The sequence below is a fragment of the Capra hircus genome, chromosome 11 (assembly GCF_001704415.2).
Source record: "Capra hircus breed San Clemente chromosome 11, ASM170441v1, whole genome shotgun sequence".
In the NCBI taxonomy this organism is placed as follows: Eukaryota; Metazoa; Chordata; class Mammalia; order Artiodactyla; family Bovidae; genus Capra; species Capra hircus.
The window spans coordinates 28,202,285-28,226,857 of record NC_030818.1 but is presented as its reverse complement, the minus strand read 5'-3'; the positions used below and the strand labels follow the sequence as shown (position 1 = coordinate 28,226,857).

The 24,573-nt window shown below is 47.4% G+C and overlaps 1 protein-coding gene and 1 long non-coding RNA gene across 3 annotated transcripts in view; one reads left to right on the top strand and one right to left on the bottom strand.

Moving 5' to 3' along the window:
• The window catches only part of PRKCE (protein kinase C epsilon), a 546,886-nt gene continuing 522,665 nt past the window's right edge, over positions 353-24,573 (bottom strand). Inside the window, exon 16 of one of the 2 annotated variants that reach the window (XM_018055186.1) lies at positions 353-3,642. In XM_018055186.1, coding sequence (XP_017910675.1) covers positions 3,496-3,642 — 147 coding nt within the window. In that variant the 3' untranslated portion in view covers positions 353-3,495. Of the gene's footprint in view, positions 3,643-23,319; positions 23,350-24,573 lie in introns of those variants that run through there. The other variant, XM_018055187.1, reaches the window with a different exon arrangement.
• On the top strand, positions 3,649-9,897 carry LOC108637140. The gene is made up of 3 exons (XR_001918787.1): positions 3,649-3,875; positions 4,002-4,057; positions 7,505-9,897. It is a non-coding gene; the product is annotated as an uncharacterized LOC108637140 (long non-coding RNA).

Here is a 24,573-nt window from a genome sequence, read left to right as displayed (position 1 = left end):
GCGGAAAATGAAGTGCTTTCAGTGTTGCTTGGCTATCTCCCAGCACTCCAAGGCAGCTTCATGCCCAGGCAGCCCAGGGCCCATCCAGTGTGCTCAGGGCCCCTCCACGCTTCTGGTGGGCAGTCCCTGAAATGCAGAGGCCAGACAGGGGTGGCAAGGGGAGGATGCACATACGGTCATTTGTATCTTTGTGCATCTTCCAAGGATAAGAGAAAAGTGGAAACCTTGTCTAGGTTTGGGAATTTGGAATCTCTAATGTCCAAAAGGCAATAAGCTTCATTAGTGCCACATGTCATTCACCAAGGAGATAAAATGGAGCCCAGGAGATAAAATGCTCAATAGGACCCAGAAATAAGATTTAACGTCATTGTATTTATTAGGTTCTGAAACAATACACATTCACATCCTTTTGAATACAGTACATTTGGCACAATAATGTTTACAATGAAATAACACTAATGAATGGCAAGAGATTAAAATTACATCCCGAAAAGAAAAAAATGTACAAATAAAGCATCACAATACAAAAAAAAATCCCTAAAGTTGAATACATTTTATATTTAGCCAGAATTACTTTGCACATAATTTAAAAAGAGGTAATTTTTAGCCTTCTTTTTTTTTAATGTAAGAATGCATTTTTTTTCACCTTTGGAGGAAAAAAAATTATTTCCATTTCACAAAGTCCATAATGAGAGACCACAGGAGAACAGCTATCCTTCATATATTTTTTTGGCATTTTTTTTTAACACTCCCCTCCTTTTTTTGTCTCAAAAAAATAAAAAAGAGTGAGCAAGCTAGTTGGAAAGATTAGAAAGAACTAGCAGAAATGTAATAGTATGTCTGCTTCCAAACTCTTGTGAAAACCGAAATGAAACAACGAATATTCAAGGAACATACAAGCTCTATTCTATAGACTAAATAGGATTTGAGTCTGCCTGTGTGAGAACTTGACCAGCTTTAAAGCAGGAGGCATCCCAGTCAGCCCAGCTCCGGGGGCTGGAAGGGGGCATCTCTGAGCCAGGCAACCTGCTTGAGTGACTGCTTGGAGCTGCTGGGTAGAATGTATTATTATTTGTCTTCCAACAAAAATGCCAGTTGTTCTGCAGGAAGGGCCCAATGCCTGCTGACACAGGAATATTTTGGACAAGGCCGTTTGGCATGACAGTTTAAGAGCTTGCTTGGTCGTTCAATCATCAGGGTGAAGGAAGCAGAGAAGAAAGCAGAGAGCAGTAGGGACTCGTGAGTAAGATGGGCAGTATTGTCATGTTTTCCTAAAAAATGAGATGACGCCACCATGAAGATGTTTCTGTGCTTGTCCTCAACTCCGGAAGAGAGTCTCCCCTTACTATGTCAAGTTACCGAAGATAAATTAAATTAATCTACTGTTCTTCATCTCTTCACTGGTATGCTGAACACACAAGTTGATATAGCATAATATTTGAAATTATAACAAGAACAGATAATAATTACACCTGAGTTTTTTCAAAAATCAAAACAAAAGAGAAGTGAATGTCATCACTAGTCGCCAAGGCCACGACCAGCCAGATGCAAATACGGACACCAGCTCTGTACGGGCTTGAGCTAGTCACTGTCCAGACTTTGAAACAACCATCCAGAACATTCCTTTCTCTTCCCCATCTCTATCAGGACATAATAGAGCACAGGAGAACTATATGTGAGATTTAATATCGCTTAATACATGTTTACATCTTTTAAAATAAACCAACATGAAATAAACAATATGAAGAACACCCCTCCTCCCACCCCCCGGCCTCCCAGAAAAAGAGAGAAAGAAGGAAACACACCTTATCTCTCGGTAACTTGAACCAATACGCTTACAGAGTATTGCACCTGGACATTATTATAATTATTCTTTCATAGACTAAAGTTTATAATATGCCTGAACATGCAGCAGTTGATACCTCTAAATTCAATGAATTAATTCCACAGGCCTTGCAGCAAACACTATATACAAAAAATCTCAAATGTACAAAAGGCAAAAAGCTTCATTAGTGCCACTTTGCCACTCACAAGTATAGATATTTAGGGGCAGCTGGGAAATCCACGTGCAATCGTTGGAATGGATTCCATTCCCTGCTAAGTCAGTTCAGTGAAATAGATAATCCAACGACCTCCGGGACACATAACACACGAAGCCACAGAGAACCCTTGGAAATCAGAGAACGTAACACTGGTAGCGTATCTGCGGGAGGTAACATCATACCCATCGAACGTGGCCACAGGAATGGCCCTTGCATGTCACACAGAAACAACGCTCAGAACATCTTGCCACCCTGTCAGTGTTCCAATAAGTCGCTCTTCAATCTCCTGATACCCTCTACATAACCCATGTTTAGCCTCAGGCTGCTTGTTCCAAAAGCAGATATTTTATATTTAACTTTACACGTTTAATGTTTAAAAACCACAACACAGTAGTACTATCATTTGGTAGAAGTGCGCAAAAATCACACACTGCTGCAGAAAATAAATAGAGTTGATGCTGGGGATTCAGGATGAAACTGGAGAGAGAATCTGGGAGCTGAGTTTTGCTAGAACCCAGGGTCTTGACCACTCTGCAGGGTAGCCATGGAGTTCAGGCAGAACTTGAACAACAAAGAGCTCTACTAGTTTCCTTTTCTCTCAATTCAGAGCCCCCAGGTGCCACAAAAGCATTAAGAGCATACACCATGGATGATGATTTTCTCATTGTATATTAGCCCTTTAATATCTACCTGTATTAACACTGGAATTTATTTCTTTTGGCCAATTAGAAAGCAAATTTGATAATCTATTTTTGAAATGTTAATAGAGTTCAAATCAAATTTCTTTTTCTATGGAGAGCGATTTCTTCCACAAGATACATGCTTATACAACTTCGGCATGCCCCAAATCTAAAACCAAAGCAAATGACAATGAGCCATTCCAGAGCAAACCAACACAGGGAGCCGATCAGGGTGTCTTCCGACCTCACTCCTTCCTGGGCACGCCTAGAGGGCGCTCACCCTTGGGCTGAAGAAGCACCAGTCTCTTCTTCTCTTCTGGATAGAATGGCAGAGGGTGGCAGGTGGTGGGTGGGGGACTGGAGTGAGGAGAAGCAAGAATTGTCAGGACTCTATGTTCAAAAACAGAGCCCGAGTCTTGCTTGCTTTTTTCTTTCCTTCTTTTCTTTGCAGTAAAAGACCTGAAGTTCCTTCCTTACCGAAGCCCCCAAGGAGCAAAGCCAGGCTTGCCAACAGACCAAACTCAGCAGTGGTCCAGTGAACTGCTGAGCCTGCACAATTCTGCAGTACTGGTGAGACGAGAATCAAGAGTGCCTTCCGGTCATCAGGTGGAAGTGGGGAGGAGCTGGCCCCGGGGTGAGGGAATGCAATAAATAGAGGGTGGACAAGGGACTGGGCTCCGGGGAGAAGTAGTTCAAGACCATCTGATGGGAAAATAGGAGTCTTCCCGGCGCCCCTGCTTGCAGCATCACCAAACTTCACCGGGAGCGGTTGCTCAGGGCATCAGGTCTTCACCAAAGTAGGAGAAGCCTTTGAATTCCTCCTGGTTGATCTGCTTCACAATCGCTTCGTCCACGAGTGTGAGTACTGGCTCTTCCCGGGTAAAGTCTTGGTCAAAATTATTGACGTCTCTTTTGGTTTTCTGTGGGGAGATAAGAGAAAGCACTGATTCTAGGCTGACCTTCCTCCCCAAGGCCCCCCCACAGGGAGTGGGCATTGCGCTGACCAGCCTCTTGCCAAAGCAGACCTCTAGCTACTGAGAGCAGACATTGAGCTGTTTCAATGACGTAACAATGAATGGCCCCAGGACCGCGAGGTGACGGAGGACTTGGAAAGGAAGAATGAGGTCAAGTGAGAAGGAAGAAGGGGTGAGAGGTATGATGGAAAAGCAAGGAAGTGGGATTCCCATAGACTGTGTGTGTGTGCATGTTCGGACATTTTCCCTTTCAGCATCTGCCGCAACCCTCTGGCTCCACTGAGTACTCCCTTCCTGTGATCCAGGGAATGAACATGAATTGCCCTCCTATGAGCTCTCCAGTGGTCTTTTTTCCATAAAGGTAACCATCACCACCCCCATCACCTTACCATGTCTTTTCTAGATGACATCTTCTCTATACGTAGGGGGATGCATGGAGTGGGGGTTGGGACCATCTTCTGGGAAGCCTGCCTTGATCCTCACCTGCTATCATCCTGAATCCTATTTTGTGCTCCCACATTATTTCTATCATTACACTCAAGACACTGACTTGCAGTGAATTTTTAATGCTTCTGTCCTGTCCATGAGCTCCTTAAAGGCAGAATCCTTGTCTGACTCAACCCTGGGTTCCTAGCAGTCCACTAAACTAAGCATCTACTGAATGAATGAATATATCAGCAAGCCCACCACTGACTCTCTAGGGCAGAAGGACCCATACCTAGTTGGAAGTTCAAGTTGCCAAAATTGCGCTTATGGTCTGTGTGTGGGGTTGGGGGGAGAGGGCAGTGATCAAACAAACTCTGGGTTTTGGAGAAAATCAGGAAGTAAGAATAATTCTCTCTGCCTCTGGGGGCTCCCTGCTGGGCTGGGGTCAGTATTCCTTTCTAGCACACATTGCAATGGTGAGGAAAACTTTCACAGAACAGTGGGACTTGGCTGAGACTTGGAGAATGAATTACCATCATGTTGTAGAGATGGGAAGAAGGCACCTTGGCAGAGAGGAAGATGGGAAAAGGCAGGAGACTGGGAACACGAAAGATGTGTATACAGGACAATGGGTTGGTCAGGCTGCTTGTGACAGAGTGCAGCGTGGGGATGGCGGGAAATAAGGGTGGAGTCCAACTGAGAGACCTGCAGTACCAAGTTCCTCCTCCCCTGCATCCACAGCACAACACTGAGATGACTGAAGGGGTTCCGGCAATATTTTTTCAGACACTGAGTAATTGGCATTATCCAGGATTAGCGCCCTGGATGATGGAATAACTCTTGTGGTGAGTTTATTTGTAGAATAAATATTAACATATACTATGTTCTATGGAAATCAGTTACCTAAAAGGTTAGTGATAGTCTGTGTGAAAAAGTAGTCTTGAGACAAAGCTATATTTTGCACTCTGCTCTGGGAGAGTCATCATGCATGTCAGCAAATGAAAGGATGTGGGACACCCTGCAGTCAAGAAAACCTGGCTGATCTGATTAAGGCCAGTCTTCCTCAGACTTGACATAAAATTTTTTTTTTCCTTTAAAAAAAAAATATATATGTGGACCATTTTATTTAAAGATTCTCTTAGATTCTTTTTTGCTGTGGACCATTTTTAAAGTCTTTATTGAATTTGTTACCATATCGTTTTTGTTTTATGTTTTGGTTTTTTGGCCATGAGGCATGTGGGATCCTGGTTCCCAGGCCAGGGGTCGAACCCACAACCCCTGTATTGGAAGGTGAAGTCTTAACCGTGGACTGCCAAGGAAGTCCTTTTTTTTTTTTCCTAAATATTCTCTCAATATCTGTCCTGGGAGCAAAGTTCTGCAGAACGTGGTTTGGGAAGTGCCACTTTACAGAGCATCTTCATGTTCGTTTGCTTATTGATCCTTGGGACAGGCAGGTGTTATTATCCTGATTTTACAGATGTGGAAACTGTGGTTCACAGAGGTTTGATCACTTGCCCAGAGTCACCCAACTGTATTCAGAGTGAGGCCAGACTCAAGTTCAGCTCTCAGCGTGATGCGTCTCATGGTGCAGAATATTTGGAGAGCTGGACACTGGAGACATGAGAAGACATGGCCAGGCTCAAATGCAACCAGGAGACCTTTAGATCAAGCTACTAGGCTGAAGTAAAGCCAGAAAGGCTTGCTAGTAAGCCAGCATGGTGGGAGAGGGCTGTGGATCAGGGAGAGAGTGGTGCACAGTGAAGTGAACTTGACAGGGGAGTCTGTTTTCAAACTGTCCCAGATTAAGGTCCAAATCAGACAGACACCACGCAGAAGAGATGAGCTAATCTTTCCCATACTGCAGCCCCCATCCATCCTGCTTGGCACCTTCTCTCCGGCCTCAAGCCACCAGAGCTCAGTAGGGCTCAGAGACCTTGTCGTGGGGGGGCGGGTGCGGACAGAAAGGGGACAGAGGAAAGCCGCAGGGATGGAAACAGTACTTGCAGCAGAAGGGGGTGTGTGCCACCCCTGAGGTGAGAAAACTGAGGAGTGGCTCAGCCATTCCTATAAGAGAGCAGGCTCCAGGCCAAAGAGGACACGTTCTCCACCTCCAGTGTGCACAGAGCAAAAGGAAAAGGTGGGCCCTGCATGGACAGAGACTTCAGAGGGGAACCACAAAGCCCATCTCCACAGTGATGCATGTGGGGCACGGGAGGGCAGCTGCCTGGGGAGAGGGTGTGAAGACTCCTCTCCCGAAGGTCTCTCTCATAGGAGCGAGGGGTTCACTTTGATTAAAGAGGGGTAACAGCATGTGGCCCATGGTGCTGGGGGAGGAGCAGGATGGGGAAGAAGGTGACGGCAGCATGGCAAGCACCAAGTATCATCCCAGTGGGGGCAGGAGGAGAGGGAGTTGGTGAAGAAGACTGGCAGAGAATAGGGCAGAAGGGAAACTCAGTTTGAGCACCACTGATGGTGGGCTATATCCAGGACCTTTCAGGGGCAGGACCCCCTCCTTCCAGCCTCCTCTGCACTGGTCATTAATGGGGGATGGGGGTTGGTGTAAAGGGAACCTCGGGAAATTTGTAAAGGCTTTGGCATTGACTCCCCTGTTTAACTTTTTGTGCTTTACCTTTTAATCATTTGAGTCCACTAGTCATGGAAACTGGTTTCATTTCCTGAGGTCAACTGAGCATAGTGATGGAGCTAGGTTTCATAGCATGTCTGAAGGTCCCAACTTGCTGACTGCCTACCAGGGAACCAGGCTCAGTCAACACAGCTAGGGATATCTTTTTCCAGGTGCATGATGAGCTGGCTTGGGGGGCAATCAAGCTCAGCTCTGGGCTTTCCAGGGGTCCCAGAATCATTGGTGGCATGCAAGCGAGGGTGCCATTCTTCAAGAACTCTATAGAAGAACCTACTTAGCTCATGCACCCCTTATGCTACCTGGTCCAGGCCCTTTTCCCCTTGGAGACATCTTAGATCCTTGTCAGTTATTCATTTCCATTCATACAACTGACAGTTCCTGACTATTAATTAACCTTAGAGGCTTGGGAGGTTTTCCAGAGCAAGTATCTCTGAGGAAACCCACCCCATGTTAATAGCATGTAGGCAGCCTCACATCCTCACGTTTAGAGGACTGGGGACTATATCCTTTACTCACTGGTTTCACTCATTGGAAAGTGGCTGTTTCCCTTGAACAGCAGGTACGGGACTCACATCCAAGGTTCTGATGGGCAAAGTCCCTGTTTACCTGGATCTTCAGTCATCCCCTTTGCCTCCCTTCATGCCTACACTCCTGACTCAGCCCCCACCACACAGCCTGAGAGGTGACACTGGGACACAGGGAACAGCCTTCTAACTCTTCATACCTTGTCTCCTCCAGGAAGCCCTTCCCACACCCTCTGACCCACATGGAGCAGACACCGCATGGAGGAGGAGAAAGAGCACTGGCTGACCCCCTGTCTTGATACCGTCTCCTTGCTGGTTGGATGACACTGTGAAGGAAACCTCTTTGAGCCTTGGTCTTTTCATCTGTCAAATGGGGGTGGTCCCAGGAGCCCTACGATAGCCTTGAGGACTGAGTTAGATGCCAGATGTGCAGCGCCTCAGTGCAAATCCTGACACATAGTGGGCACCCAATAAATGTGAGCTCCTACCCTCTTAGTCTTAGCACCATGTGCGTTGGGCATACCTCATGCTCAGCTTGGCTGGATCTCCAGCTCAGCCCATGGGCGCCATGAGCTTTGGCATGCAGGGCCTGAGCTCACACTTCTCTGTGTGCTTTCAAATTCTGAACTAGTGCTGAGCCAGGGCCTGCCTGGACATCCTGGTCTTCCTCTAGCCACTGAGATTCTTCCAACGGTGCCCTACTGCTCTCAGAAAAAGCACCAGTTTCTTAATCACTCCTAAGGCCCTTTGGGATCTGGTCCCTGCCCACTTATCCAGCTTTATCTCCTAGGCCCTATGGAACCATGAAGTTCTTTGGATGCACTGGCTTCTTCCTACAGCTGAGCCTTTGATCAGCCAATCCTCTGCCTGGAGCACCCTCTCCCCTCTTTGACTTCTGCCCCATGTCCTCGTTACCTAGCTGACTTCTGCTCACCTTTTCCATCTTGGCTTAGCTATCCTGCCTTCAGGAAAACGTCTCTGTCTCTCCAGGTCTCTTCTTGGGGTCCTGTCATCTCCTCTAACTTTTATCACAGCACTTGCCACCCGGGGTGTCCACCTCCTTTTGTGATTAATCTGTGAGCTCCTGGGGGCAGGGACCAGGTTGAACTCAATGTTCCATCCCCAGGCTGGTGCACTGCCTGGCACATAGTGAGTGCTCAATAAATAACCGAGAAAAAAGATTGAGTGTGTGTCTCTTGCTACCACTTTATCTAAAGCCACTGAAGTGATCTGGACCTGAGGCACTCTTGGGCCAATAGGTATTTTTGTTTAGAGAAGGCTGAGGACTGACTCACAAAAAGCCCAGAGCAGGGTGCCCTAGCCCATGGCAGCCTGGTTAATAGGGTGTCTTCTGCCATCCGCAGTCAGCCTGGGCCACTAAAGTTCTCCAGTTGCTGGTATGAGACAGAAATGGAACAAACCAGGGTTTGGGCAAATCCCATTGAGACAGATAGGCTAAGAGAAGTTTGGGGATTTTGTGGGTATGTCCCTAACCCCCGCTATTGGTGTCAGGGGAAAACAACACTCCTCTTCCCTTTGGCTTCCTTCAGAAGTCAGGTCTTAGATCTGAGAGGTCTAGGGCTGACCTGGGGGAGGGCACACTTCTGGCATCTGCAGTGGGGGAGTGAGGCAGTGCTTATGGAGACAGAGTTATAGGTCACTCTAGAGTCTTCTGAGAAATTGCATCTAAGAGGCGAAGCTGGTGGACCTGTCTGTCAAATCACCCCGAGGCCGTGGAGGGCTGGAGCCTCAGCCAGCTGTGGCCATGTTTGGACTCCAGTGTGGACAGGGGCAGGCTGCCTGCATGCTTGCTTCCTGTCTGGCTGGCGGAGTTCTTTCAGAGCCCTCACTGAACTGAAATCATAAACACAAGCTTTCAGAGAAGCCAGTGATTTCTGCTTCTGTCTTCATCTGATTATGAGGAGATAACAGATGACTTTGTTCTAAAGTGCAGAGAAAACTCCCTGGTCTTACAGGCCGGGGCATGGGGCTATAGTCACCGTGCTGGTCCCAAACCACCTCTTCATCTGTGCCTGGCATGACAGCAAGGACACATAGACAACAGAGTGACCACAAGCCGGGGTCCTGGCCCCATGAGTGTGACAAGAACCTGGGAGACAAACTGTTCCTGGGGGGACACGCTGTCTCGATGCGGTGTCCAAGAACCCAGCTTTCAGGTCCCAGCTCACTCTTGAGTCTCCTGGCCTCCAGCCTCCCTCCAGCTCACCCTCCTTTCCCAGTCCCCGCAGCACTTCCTGGAACATGCATTCCCCCCACCTCCTAATATTTTTATGTGCGTCACATTTTCCTCTCATATCCCTCAAGGTACCTGTTGCAAAGCAGGGCACACAGCAATCCCTTCATATTCATTTGCTCAAAATCCTTTTACTCACCATAAAAGTCAAACTCAAAATGCCTCCTAGCTTTGAAATGTCTCAGTATGCTTATCTAAGCTCTATTTTCTTTGAAATGTCAATATGCTTATCTAAGCTCTATTTTCTTCTTTTAAATATCCTCTAAGGAAAAGGAAACATGAAAATAATTAGAATGCTTGCTCAATATCAATTAACTAGATCTTTAGATAGATATATGTATTCATTCAGTTCAGTTCAGTCTCTCGAGTGTCTGACTCTCTGCGACCCCATGAACTGCAGCACGCCAGGCCTCCCTGTCCATCACCAACTCCCAGAGTCCACTCAAACCCATGTCCACTGAGTCAGTATTAATTAAACCCATATATTTTCAGAGTATATATGTACATCTTTATACACATGTTCACCTGTGAAGTTAGATGAAATAGGAATGTAAAACTGCATAGTGTCTTGCCTGACAAAAATAGAGTTGGGACACAACTTCAAGTTAACTATCATTTGCCTAGAAATTTTTCAACATGTTCTTCTATCCCTTTCCCGATTTTCCTTATAGAAAACAGAGTAAGACACACAGAGGGCTGCCAGTGGAAGCTTTCACAGCACCTATCTTGCCAGGGAGGTGTTCTACCATTCTTTAATCCATTTCCTTCTTAGAATGTGGTGGCCAGAACTGATGGCTTGCTCCTTGACTCTGTTCTGGGCAATGCTAAGGGCAGCCAGTTTCTACTTGGTGGAAGCCCTCAAACCATTGTCTAAGATGGTGTCAGTGTTTTATCATTTATGGAGTAGCTGTGATAACACAGTGATGCTCTTACAGCTTCACCAATCCAGTTTAACCCTGAATGAGTTGACCCGTGTCTCCCTCAAAAGCTATGTTGAAATTCTAAGCACCAGCACCTCAGCCTTATTTGGAAATAAAGTCTTTGAAAATGTAATCCAACTGAGATGAGGTCAGCAGGGTGGGGCCTAATTCAGCATGACTGGTGTCCTTATAAGAAGGGGAAATTTGGACACAGAGCTCAGACATGTACAGCGGGAGGACCTGATCAAGAGACACAGGGAGAACGTATGTGAAGAGTGGAGGGCTGCAGCCCCAAGCCAAGGGACATCTGGCACCACCAGAAGCTGACAGAGGCAAGGAAGTCTGCCTTCCCTTGCAGGTTTCAGGGGGAAACCTGATCTGCAGGCACCTAGACCAAAGACTGCTCACCCAGAATGACCACATCTCTGTTGCTGTAAGCCACCAGTGTGTGGTACTTCACGGGAGCCCCTGGAAACTAACACAAACCCCAATCTTCTGAAATGGACTTTTCGCATCTGAATGTCACCCTTGACATTTAACCTTGATTTCCTCTGATGGTGGGACTTATTTCTAGCCTGTCAAGATTACCATAATAACGATTCTGTGATTTACCCTTCTGGATCTCAGTTTCTTTACCAAAAAAGTGGGGATAATAAATCTACCAAGCTTGCTGATTGCATGACACCGTAATAGTAAACCTCATGTAAACTAGAGTTTACTTGAGAAAGTACTATATGAATGTCATTTTAATTCTGTCATCTAGCTCATCTGCTGTATCCTTCAGCTTTGTTTTAAGTTGTTTTGATCGGGACCATTTTTAAAGTCTTTACTGAATTTGTTGCAATATTGTTTCTGTTCCATGCTTTGTTTTTTTTTGGCTGCAAGGCCTGTGGGACCTTAGCTCCTTCACCAGGGATCGAACCCCTACCTGCTTCCCCTAGAAGGTGAAGTCTTAACCACTGGACTGCCAGGGAAGCCCCCTCCTTCAGCTTTTTGTCATTCTAAAATTTGACTGCCATGCCTCCCCTCTCCCTATCAAGATGCATATACAAATATTGCATAAGGCAAGTTCAGGCTCAGAACCCTCTGACCTGCCCTCTACAAACAGCCCTCTCATAAAGCTGACAGAACCAGTCTCACCAACACACTTTGCGGGTATGGTTGTTAAATTCATTGTTAATCAACCAGCCATGGTCACTTTTTCCATCAGGTTCAGGAAGATGATATCAGAGACTTTCAACTGTCTTGCTGGAATAGAGATACACAATGCCTGCAGCATTTCTCTGGTCTATTAGTCTAGAAATGAAGTTAACTGACTCCCAGCAATGATCATTTTCCCCTAAGTGTCCACAAACCATCTTCTCATTAAACCTTCTAGAAATCTGCTTTAATCACATCCATCTCAGAGTATCCCAAATGTCATTTTCTCTCTTTTTGAATACTGGGAGCCTGTTTGCCCATCTCCCATCATTTGGTTCAGTTCAGTTCAGTTGCTTAGTCATGTCTGACTCTTTGTGACCCCATGAATCGCAGCACGCCAGGCCTCCCTGTCCATCACCAACTCCCGGGGTTCACTCAGACTCATGTCCATCGAGTCCGTGATGCCATCCAGCCATCTCATCCTCTGTCATCCCCTTCTCCTCCTGCCCCCAATCCCTCCCAGCATCAGGGTCTTTTCTAATGAGTCAACTCTTCGCATGAGGTGGCCAAAGTACTGGAGTTTCAGCTTTAGCATCATTCCTTCCAAAGAAATCCCAGGGCTGATCTCCTTCAGAATGGACTGGTTGAATTTCCTTGCAGTCCAATGGGCTCTCAAAAGTCTTCTCCAACACCACATTTCAAAAGCATCAATTCTTCGGTGCTCAGCCTTCTTCACAGTCCAACTCTCACTTCCATACATAACCACAGGAAAAACCATAGCCTTGACTAGACGGACCTTAGTCGGCAAAGTAATGTCTCTGCTTTTGAATATACTATCTAGGTTGGTCATAACTTTTCTTCCAAGGAGTAAGAGTCTTTTAATTTCATGGCTGCAGTCACCACCTGCAGTGATTTTGGAGCCCCCCAAAGAATAAAGTCTGACACTGTTTCCACTGTTTCCCCATCTATTTCCCATGAAGTGATGGGACCGGATGCCATGATCTTCATTTTCTGAATGTTGAGCTTTAAGCCAACTTTTCCACTCTCCATTTTCACTTTCATCAAGAGGCTCTTTAGTTCCTCTTCACTTTCTGCCATAAGGATGGTGTCATCTGCATATCTGAGGTTATTGATATTTCTCCCGGCAATCTTGATTCCAGCTTGTTTCAGCGTTTCTCATGATGTACTCTGCATATAAGTTAAATAAGCAGGGTGACAATATACAGCCTTGATGTACTCCTTTTCCTATTTGGAACCAGTCTGTTGTTCCATGTCCAGTTCTAACTGTTGCTTCCTGACCTGCATACAGGTTTCTCAAGAGGCAGGTCAGGTGGTCTGGTCTTCCCATCTCTTTCAGAATTTTCCACAGTTTATTGTGATCCACACAGTCAAAAGCTTTGGCGTAGTCAATAAAGCAGAAATAGATGTTTTTCTGGAACTCTCTTGCTTTTTCGATGATCCAGCGGATGTTGGCAATTTGATCTCTGGTACCACTGCTCTATTCCGTCAAATCCCCACCACCAAACAGTGGACCTGGTTAATTCTTTGCCAACCTGAGAGGTAACTCACCTGGGCCTCTGAGATGGCTTTTAACCTCAGCTGCATGACAGAACCACCAGGGAACTTTAAATGAAAGTGATGCTATCCCTATCCCAGAGATTCAGTGTAACTGCTCTAGGATCTGGCCTGGGTGAGTTATAGCTCCCATCTGACTTCATTAGATATAATTCATTAATGTACTTCACATGGGTTTCAGTTCACCTAACAGTGGTTTCTGCCCTAATCTTTGTACAATGAAGATAATTCTCTTTGGGAAAAAAATTAGAGGCAAAATAACAGCCTTGTTATTTGTCCTTGTTTTCTCCACCCTGCTGGTGCATCAGAAACAAACACGCATCTGTGTGGACACCTGGGTTTCAACCCGTATCTCGTGAACTGGAATGTCCAGGCTGGGGCCCAGATCTGGTTTTTTCATTTTTCTTTTTTTAAGCTCTGTGAATGATTCTGATGTGCATCCTGGCCAAGCCCCTCTGTATAAAGATCAGTGGATCTTTCTTCCTTCTTTTTCTTAGTTTCAAAAGGCTACTTTGTTGTCCGAAAGCCTGGATTCAGCTTTCCCTCAAGGTCACACAATATACTAGCGTTCCTTCTCAATTCCATGCCATTCTTCACTTAGTTTATATTGATTGGTTTTTATAAAATCTGGGCACACAAGAGTCTACTGGCAAGCCACACTAGTTTCTTTAGATATTGCCTTCTGAGAGGCAGAATAATCTAGTGATTTAGCATGCATGTTAAACTTTATGGTCTTGGGTAAATCATGCCGCCTCCCTTGTGCCTCCGTTTCCTCATCTGTAAAATGGGGATATTAGTAGTCCTCATATACTTGTTATAAGGATAAGTGAAATAATGCATTTAAGTGATGAGAACGGTACCCAGCAGACAGTAAATATAAACTGTTAGTAATGCTTCTTTGTCAGTATTGACCCAACAGTATGATGAGAACAAACAGCATCATCTTTTGGATGGCCCTTGATCTCAGGTCATAGAATAATCGTCATTTCACCAGGGCAACCAGTATGCGTTCATTTCCTACATAATCCAAACACTAGAACTCACCAGCCTACTCTCAAAAGCTAAGAGCCGGAAGTGTGGCCCACCCAAAAGGACCTTCCTGAATCTTTTATTGCCTTCCGACCCTTGTTGGTTTTTCCTCATTTTCACTGTATTCGCATTTACAGTATGTGCTTTTATACATCCTGGTGGGCTATCTTTAAACTTTCTGGAATAAAGTAAGATAAGAAAAACAAAAAGGAGAAAGAAGATGAATTTTACTTCCAGCACTGCTGGCTGCAACATCATTTGTCCTTTTCTCTGTAATTAGCAGGGGTGTGCGTGTCCGCGGGGAGCTGTAGGGACAGGGGGAGGTGCGCAGTGCGTGCCTCACCCGCTGACGCTGCCTTCAAGGACAAGACCCTCCCTTTCCAGGTCTTCTGAATTCCCAACAAACGCCCCAGATACATTTTAATGCTAGATTTCCTAATTTTTGCCAACTAAGCCAATTAAAAAATAGAGTAGCCTGGCTGAATGGGTTGAACAGTCCTCCAGTTTGTGACCTCTATTTAGTAAAGTTGTTGCCACGTTTTAGGGGAAAAGAAGATCAAGACCCATTTGCTTTTTAAGCACAAACGATTGGCTTCATGGCATTTGAAAGTGGGAAGCCACGTGGCCCCCGGCCACTCTCTGGTCCACTGGAGACAGTCATGGCAGCACCCTGACCTCTGTCGCTGGCACACGGAAATGAGGAGCCACCCAAGTGCCAGGGCAAATGCCTCTACCCCCATAATCTGGTCCACAGCCTCATCTAAAGTTTGTCTGAGGGAAAGTGGCTTCACTCCCAAGTGAATTTAAATTTAAATGCATATTTAAATGCATTTTTTACTTTTTTATTTATCTAAATTTTTTATTTTATATTGGAGTATAGTCGAGTAACAATGTTGTGATAGTTTCAGGTGAGCAGCAGAGCAACTCAGCCATACTTATAGACATATCCAACCTCCCCCAAACTCCTCTCCCATCCAGGCTGCCACCTAACATTGAGCAGGGTTCCCTGTGTTACACAGTAGGTCCTTGTTGAGTATTGATTTTAAATATATAAATGTATTGATTTTTTTAAAATGGACGAAGTCTCTCAGACCATCAGGCACTCTGAACAACCAACTACAGTTGAATTCTATCAAATCCACTGCATGATGGAATTCAACCATTTCCCCCTCTCATTACTGTTTGCCAGGCTATAAAAAAAAATCCACAGTTTTTACAAATTCTATTTGAAGAGTTACATGGGAAACTCCTATCAGCTACCACTAACCTCCTCCCTCATACCTAGCTAATACCTCAGTGACCAAAGGAGTTTAGCCAACCACAATTTGTCTATAAACTGGGGGTTTATAGGGGTATATAGACTCATTCTATAGACTAATGCTGAAGTTCAAATACTTTGGCCATCTTATGTGAAGAGTTGACTCATTGGAAAAGACCCTGATGCTAGGAAAGACTGAAGTTAAAAAGGAGAAGAAGGTGGCAGAGGATGAGATGGTTAGATAGCATCACTAACACAATGGACACGAATCTGAGCAAACTCCAGGAGATAGTGAAGGAGAGGGAAGCCTGGCGTGCTGCAGTCCACGGGGTCACAAAGCGGGGACATGACTTGGCAACTGAACAATAGACTCAGTTCTCTGTGATCTCCTTTACAGGGAAGGGCAGTTATCCCTGTTATAAAGAAGTTGTTACCAAACTTGGAACACTTGCTACGGCGTTTTTAAAACAAAATTTTGGGACAACTACTGGAAGGTTATTTGGAAGTCGGGGCCAGTTTAGAAACCTACAGAAGCTTGAAAGGGGACCCCAAGACACAACTCCCTGTACCCCTTGCTCCCACAGAAGCAGGGAACGTGGTCTTTGATCAAGTGGGGAGTTTGTTGAGGTGACTTTCAAAGCTGCTTCTACCTGTAAATTCCATGGCTCAATCATTTAAAGTAAAAGTAAGGTATTTCAAGCAAGACTTCTTGACCTGGGTTCCCACTCCCAGGGCATGGGTGGCACATTTTCTGCGAGGGGCCAGTTAGTGAATATTTTAGGCTTTGTGGGCCATGGGGCCTCGGTCACACCTACCCACCCCTGCTGTGTGTCTCAGAAGTGGCCCTAGACAAGGTGCCAGTGACTGGGCGCGGCTGCGTCCCAGGAACACTTTATTTATGGACACAGACATTTGATCTTCTTATAATGGTCAAGCGTCACCCAGCATTCTTCCTCAACCACTGAAGAAAAATGTAAAACCCATTCACAGTCTGAGGGTTGTACAGAAAGAGTCAGTGGTCGGACTTGGCCAGTGGGCCAGAGTTTGCCAACTGCTGTACTACAGAAGGGACTTCAGGGCTTCCTTGAACCTCCTAAAATACAGTGATGCATGTTGTGTAGACGGGCATATTTGGGTTTTCCTGGAGGAGTTCATTGTAGCAGGTTCTGGAAGGGATGCTGACTTCACTGCTAAGTTAAGAACCACAGATTGAAAAGCTTCCCCTCATACAAGGCCTGAAATTCTCTGTGGATTAACTCCCTGAGGAACCACAGAGAGAAGAAAACCCTGAGAAGCAGTTTCAGGACTGGAAATGTCTCCCCTTGGTCTAGGCCCTTGCACCATGGAGGTTCCAACACAGAGTGTCGCCTTTGGCCTCTTGGAGCTCCACGCGAAGGCTCCCTATGAAAACAGCTGGGAAAAGTCCTGACACAGAGTACGTAGCCAAGGCTGTTCCAAGACCAGGTGGAACCACAGTCATGGTATTTCTCTATTTCTTTTAGGGAAGGAGACATTCCTGGACAATTCTGGGGGTGGTGTTGGCACCTGCCTCCTGAAACATTCACAGCCTTCCAGCCTCACAGGTTTGCCCAGGTCCGCACGTGGGCACACTGTTGGCTGTGACTATTTGCCTTTAAAACTTGGTAGTGAAAATACAGAGCATACATTTCAGCCAGGATTCGCTTTGGCCCATGTAGTTATATGCTGCTCATGTCTGCATCGTCTGTACAGAGCTCACTGGCCCTTGACGAGATTCAGATTGGAGTTTCAAGTGGCCTAGAGGTGTCTCCAAGTGCCCTAAGAATCTTGGCTCCCTGGCGAGGCAGGCAGGGTCTTGGGGCAGGGTGGGACACCTACACCATCCGTCACTAGTTGTACCTGGCTCACAACCAGTGGACCCTGCTGAGTGCCCAGGTGATGGCCTAGAGGGAGAGCTCTTCTCACACTGGGGAGCCTGCCCCTCTCCAAGACCGGACATGAGAGGAAAGGAGTGTCTGTTTCCCTCTCAAATGCTGCAAAGGGGCTTGAAACCATCCCTGAGCCCAGGAGGCTTCCATTCTGCTGCGAACAAGAAGGGTCTATGAGCTGCTAATGTGGGAAAGAAATGTCCCTTCCTAGGGAACTGTGCCCAACCCAGGCTGGTCCCCCTCACATACCTGACACCTCCCTGTGCCCCTCTTTCCCAGCCCTCCTTGTAACCAGGGCTAAGAAATGACTTATTTGTTAACTGTCTCCTCCACAGGCTGGACACTGGGCTTGGGTGTCTGTCATGCATCGCCAGCACCAGCACAGGGCTTGGCATGGCCCAGTCCCTCCATGTGGACAACATAATAAAGCACAGCAACGGAGCCTTCTCTAGGCTGTATTACAAAGCTTACCTGTCTGATGTGTTTAACCTCACACCTACCCTACGGGGAGGCAATGCTGCCGGGGAGGCAATGCTGCCTCAGCAGCCACCGGAGACCAGCACGCAGCTTGCCCAACGTGCGCCAGGTGGGGGAGCCAGGATTAGGTTCAGCCTGTTCTGACTCCGGGCTGTGTCCCTGGAGTGTGTCGTCCTGCCTCCCACTGAGAGGTATCACTGTGGTCACCTGTACAAGAGGCTGAGGCTCTGAGCCCAGCCCGGTGGGCAGTCACTATCTCTCACCAATAGTGTTGTTGCTGCATTTAAAACCAACCAACTGATCAATAAGCAAAAATTGCCTTCCGCTCTGAGTCTCTCATAGTGCATGAGGCCGCCATCCCCACTAGACCCTTTGGGGTCATTTCTTCGACATGAAGGGTGAAGAGGAGCACGATCCTTTGAAATTCTTCATTTCTTCAATCCTGACCAAGAATAGACATACATTTTCTGTGTAACCTAGTGAACATCACCTCACTCCACCACCCCCAAGTAAAGGTGCAGCTCGCCACTCTTTACCTTCACTCTGCGTGACTCAGTCTGGGTTCTAGTCTCTCTACTTAGTTCTTTTCTACTGTACCCTACCCTAGTCAACCTGATCCTAGTCTTCATTAAAAATGTTTTCTGCCTTAACCTTCTAAATTGATTTTACAACCCACTGAGGGGAAGATCCAGAAGTCAGGTAAAGGGGCACCCAGCAGGGTGTCTGGAACTGAAAACGTGTAGGAAATACAAGGTTGATACCCAGGAATAAAAAGTCTTAGGAGGAGACAGCATGCTACCTGCCCTAAGCCTGAGCCCCCGGGCCAGGCTCTGCAGTGAGCTGGCCCCATGCGGCAGGGCGTGCAGCAGCAGGGCCCGCGGCCGCTCCCACTGCAAGTGGGCAGACACAGTGGCAAAGCCAGCCCCGCTCTGCCTCTAACCGTGGGGCCCTTTTTCATTCGTCATTAACTTTTCAAAGCAGTGTCATCATTGACAGCTGTTGAGTTTACCTACTCTAGGGATGCTTTTTGGTACACAAAGAAGAAACTTTCCTATAGGTCCTGGCAAAAACCCTGGTCCTCCACTGACCCGTCTTTTCTCCCCATATTTATGAAGATGCCCTGGATGGAGATCAAGTTCTCTTGGCCCAGGGGGAAGAGATGGTATTATGGCTCTGCCTACTGGCTTTAAAACAGCAACTGTAAACACTCTAATAGATGCCTCTCAAGTCAAGATGAGGTCACCCACCTTCTCTTACCATTCAAAAAATTCAGGTTTCCTAATGCAGGATCTTATCACCCCAAATTCCTAGGTGCACACCGGAACAGATCTTAGGCCATAAAAAGTGAGACGAGAACTTAGAGATGGAACTGGGAGAGAAACATGCTCCAGAAAAAACACTGGTAGAGCTTCGTTCATTCATCCCACACAGGCATACTGAATCCCTACTCTGTGCCAGGAGTTTTTGCTAAGAACACAGGTTTGAAAGAAAGGGAAGCACATTGCTCCTCTAACACCTGAACCAGAGCTTGCTAATCGTCGCTGGAGGGTGATGGGCACATGCGGATTCTACTTTTCTTGCTACTTTTGTGCATGCTTGGAATTTTCCATAATGAAGAGTTAAACCTATGAATTTCACATACTTGGTGCTCGGTGAAAGAAGCCAGACATAAGAGAGTACATACAACATGACTCCATGTACGTGAGACTCAAGGAAAAAGAAAAGTCTCCTCTCCAGGGACAGAAAGCAGATCAAGGGCTGCTGGTGGCGAAGGCATCTGGGAACTGCTTGGACACAGAGGTGCTCATACATTCATGTGCAGTGGTTACATGGGTGCATCCATTTGTTAAAACACACCAAAATGGACACTTTTAACAGGTAACTTTTAGGCTCTGTAAATGCAGTTATAATAAAATTTAAAAATCACACACATCCCTGCCGGCATAGAGCATGTTTACATGGAATAGCTGGCGCTGGGAGAAATCTGAGGGACCACGCAAGTCCCTCACTTTAAGGAAAGGAGCAGAGAGACTCTGTCTTGTGCAGGGTCTCACAGACTCTCACAGTGGGGACCTGGACCCAGCCCTGTCCAGTGATTTCTCTTTAGCTCACTGCCTGTGACATACAGCAGGGGCTAAGTTCTGGAATGCCCTGCTTTGGGGGTGATGGTATTCTGAGTCATCTGGTGGAACACCCACATCCCAGGCGCCTGGGTACCTGTAGCCTGAATCCGTAATGTCTCCCTAGGAGGACCAGCAATCCTGTTGTTTCCAGCAATAGTGAGGCGCCAGCTACTTATGGGGAGGAGGAAGGAGTGGCTGAAGTGCCCAGTCAAGGTCTGGTTTATTTTCCAGGTCACCTCAGCTGACAATCCCCACTCCAGGCTTATCTGTCCATCTCCCTGCTTCAGGCAATGATCATATCTCACTGTCCCCATTATTTTGGCCCCTCCTCCACACCTAGCTGGGCTCACACACCTGAAATACTCCACTGACACCCAAGCTCTGTGCTCCAAGAAAACTTCTTTAGGGGTGGAGTAGGTCCCAGAAAGGAGGAGCCCAAATAACACGCAGGCTCGGAAGGATGCAGGCCGGTGATCCAGGCCTTCTCACTTTCTCACTTTAAAGAGACTGAGGTTGATGTGCAAACTTAACAAACCTTTACAAACCCAATGTGTGTTTGCTAGGCCCCAGAACTCTAGGACAATGTTTTAGCAAATGCCAGCTTGAGGGCTGGAAGACAGAGCCCACCCATGAGAAAAGCTTAATGTTCTGCTGTTACTTAGATGCATGTTACCCAGCCTCTGACCACTGTGCCTCCACCCCTGGCTGCAGGACGACCTGAAGCCTTGTCTGCAGAGGTGGGCAGGTGGGCACCGCTCATCCACCTATGTGCCACCCCGGATGGGACCATCCACAGGATGGTGGTGGGAAGTGGCTCCCGTGACCCACACAGGCCTGATCGGGGAGGAGGCTGTCTTCTAAACCTCAAGACTCTGCTCCCAAAGTTAAATCCTGGATTTTATCCTGTTGTGGTGGCTTAAAGGGTAAAGTGTCTGCCTACAATGCAGGAGACCAGGGTTCGATCCCTGGGTTGGGAAGATCCTCTGGAGAAGGAAATGGCACCCCACTCCAGAACTCTTGCCTGGAAAATCCCAAGGACGGAGGAGCGTGGTAGACTAGAGTCCCCGGGGTCGCAAAGAATCAGACAGACTGAACGACTTCACTGTTTTCACTTTTCATAGTCCTCGGGGATTCCGTGTTCAGTATCTCCTCCTGCCAGCTCAGCTCCTTCCGTCACATGGTGACATGAAATTGTTCTCTGTTCCTAGGGAGTTCTTTCCTTCTATGTTTACATTCCCTGCGCCCGGGCATCCCACAGGACACAAAGCAACGCTCACTGAACACTGGCTAGAAAGAGCCGCTCTGAATCCTGCCCTTCTCTTTTCCCTGTCATGCCTTTCCCCAGGTAGCTCTCTTCCTAACCCTTCCTGGCATTCTCTGCCAAGATCCAGCAACTCTCAAGAACCTTCCCTGATGCTCCTGCCCTTCCCTACTTCAGTCAGGAACAGCCTACTAGGTCCCGTGCTCCCAGATAGGATGTGTGTGTGTTATCTTCAGTGCTCATGGGGTAGAAAGGAGATTAAATTCAATATGCACTAGTTTGGTGAAACTACGAAGATGAATCCCAATATAACAGCTATCAAGTCATAAATAAAAACTTTAGAGCTTATGGAAATGCCCTCCCCTGGGGTGGGGGGCTGGGAGGACCAGAGTGATACACACATGAGCCCTCAAGTCCCTGGATACAGGGATGCTCCTGCAGTCAGAATTCTCTGAGAGAAATTTACTGTGCTGAGTCAAAGAAACCCCCCTGAGGCTGTTTAGCTTAGAAATACTTGGGAAGCTGTGACTGCTACCATTTCAGGGCTGGGACACTGAATGTCACACAGCCGTGCTCAGCAAAGGGACAGTAAAGGTTGGATGATGGCAGGAACAGTAAAGGTCATGGGCAAATTCACTGAATAAAAGGTGGGGAATCTTGGGATATTCCAAGGGACAAAGGGCTTGAATACTGGTGTCCAGGGTGGATCACTGTCTTGCAGCTCCTCTTTCCGAGAAGTCCCCCAGCTCAGACCAGTGGCTATGCCAGCATTAAGCCCCAGGAGGCTCTCTGGCAGAGTCTAAACTGTGTTCTCTGCTAGTCTTTAGATGGCTTTCTGCTTGCGATGGATGGCTGCTCCCCTGCACACAAGGTGTTACCCTTCATCTGAATGCCTGGTTCCTCCACCAGTTTAGATCAGAAATCCGGTCCAGAACTGCCTCCCTCAGCTTAGACCCCCACTGTCCCCACCACCATCAGCATCAGCACCAGCCCCAGCACCCCTGCATATCAAGGATTGTCCTAATCACTTCACATCACCAGGTTTTTCCCTCCTGACAGCAATCCAGTATGGCAGATTTTATCATCCCTGTTTCATGGATGAGCAAAAGTTCAGAGAAATGAGATGATTTTCTCAAGATGTGACAGCCCCAACTGGAACCTGGTTGTATCTGATTCCACGTCTCAGCCTTCAAATATTAACATCACACCACCTCCTGCAATCCTGAACTCTCAATTCTTGGAATCTTGGGATAAGAGGAAGAAGGGCTATAACAGGCTGGGTTGGGGGTAGTGAATGGAAAGAGACAGCAACTAAAATTCATCGAGAATCTGTAGTACGCAAAGCATCTGAGGTTTGTAAGCTAATCCTGTAGTGACTCTGCGAGCGGGTATTCTCAAGCCCATTATACAGATAAGGAGGTCAGGGTTCAAGAAGGCTAGAGGTGAATTCCTAGGTTCATATGGCTGTCCTATGAGAGCAATTTTATTCCCACCAAGCCCCTCTGGGGTGACAGCCAGTGCCCTGTCCACTGCACCATGCCACCCCCTGGGCCAACTACCAGAAACAGGTTCCTGGACTTTTCCCACGCCCTCAACCCTGGGCCAGCACCCTGGCTCTTGGAGGGACTCTGCAGCTTCTTGGAGGCTAAGGGTTGTCACTCTGGCATGGACACAGGCCAGTCAGCTGTCCTCATATGTCTGTGGGACTGACTGGGCCCCACTCCTGCCTGCCACGTGGACGATGGGGACAGCCTCTCATGGTCTCTGGGGCTCTGTCTTCAAGATTCACACTTTCAGGAGGTCTTCAGCTGGTGAGCTGGCTCTAGTGGAAAGGGTTGCCTGTTCAGCAGGGCTTCTCCCCTGGCCGCTGAGTTGGTGAGGGTGTGAGGGTCTCAGGCCCACTTCCCAGTTTTCTCTCAGCACAGCCTGGTCATGCAGGAGCATGCAGGAAGGGCCTCCCTTGAGGGTCCCGCCATGCAGTGTGGATGGCTGGATGGAACAGATCATGAGGTTGAAAGGGGCCTCCGTGTCACCAGGCCTGAGGGCTCACCTACCTGGAGAGACTCCCCATTCTGGAGGCCTTACCTTAAAGAGGGACATTCACACTGAAGCAAACTTGAAAAGAGAGAACATGTACACAAAGAGAAGTTTACTTGGCTGGCATTTCCCTCATTGTTTTTGGCTTTCACTGAGGACAGGTGGGCTGTTGGGAAGGCAGATCTTTCCCTCCTCCACTGGCTTTCCCCCATTTCAGTGTTGAAGCCATAATCTCAGAGCCTCCTGCTTCTGGGGGGCAGGGTGGGAGTATGCAGGAGGAGTGCTAGTGAGCAAAATACCTCCAAGATCTACAAGGTCAGATGATGCCCTTCAACCACACCAAACACATCACGTCTGTATCCGATGGTCCCCAAGGAAGGCAAGCCCACTAGGAACACAAAAGCTAAATAGGCTGCTTTTAATGGCAGCAAATGATGCCACTGTCTTGGAAACAAATCCCCAGTAAGACAGATGGTGAATTCCATACTGGAGAGTTTTTCCAGCATCAAAGGTCAGAGATCCAGCTTTGCTGGTTTTTCTGTCCCCCCACCCACCCACTGCTGTATGCCCTTGGTTGGAAGCAAGCCGCCCCAGAAGAACTGATTTGAGTGCATGATGGCACCAAGTCTCCAGTTCGGTGTTAATGGCACATCGCTTGTACATCAGTAGAGTATGGGAGTGGAGAAAGGGTGGACGGGAGGAGCATAAAAAGGAAAGTGGAGGAGGGAGGATATACAAGATAAGATAGCTGGGAGGAAAGATGAGAAGGAAAGTTCCACGCAGAAGCAAAGGCCACTGAAAAATGTCCTAGGGAGGGGTTAGCACAAAGGGGTGAAAACCTGAAGGGAGGGAACCCAGGAAATACTGACAGCTGGTGAGTCAGGGCAGGGTTTAGACAGGGAGGTTCAGGCGCCAGGGAGCAGAAATCTCAGCTCAGCAAACATCTCAGGAAGGCAAAGGCCTGGAGGGAATAGCAGCCAATCGAAGTATGTGATGGAACCTGACCAGAGGCCAAATTCCAGCTACGAATCTGGACAATCTCCTCAGTGATATCTTTAGAGGGGCGAGGCTTCCTGTGGAGGGGATGGAAACCAGTTCTGGAAGCTGTTCTCCTGCCATATCCTCAGCCCTTGTGTGGGTGATCCAGGGACCCCAGCCTCCAGCTGAGCCAGCATGGGCAGAGTGCAGTTTGCTGTGCCCACCCGTGCATAGGGCCTCTGTCTGTGTCGGGGAGTGGGGATGGTTAGGAACTCTGGAACATAGGCCACTACGTTTTGTCTCTGCATAACTCCTAGACTGGAT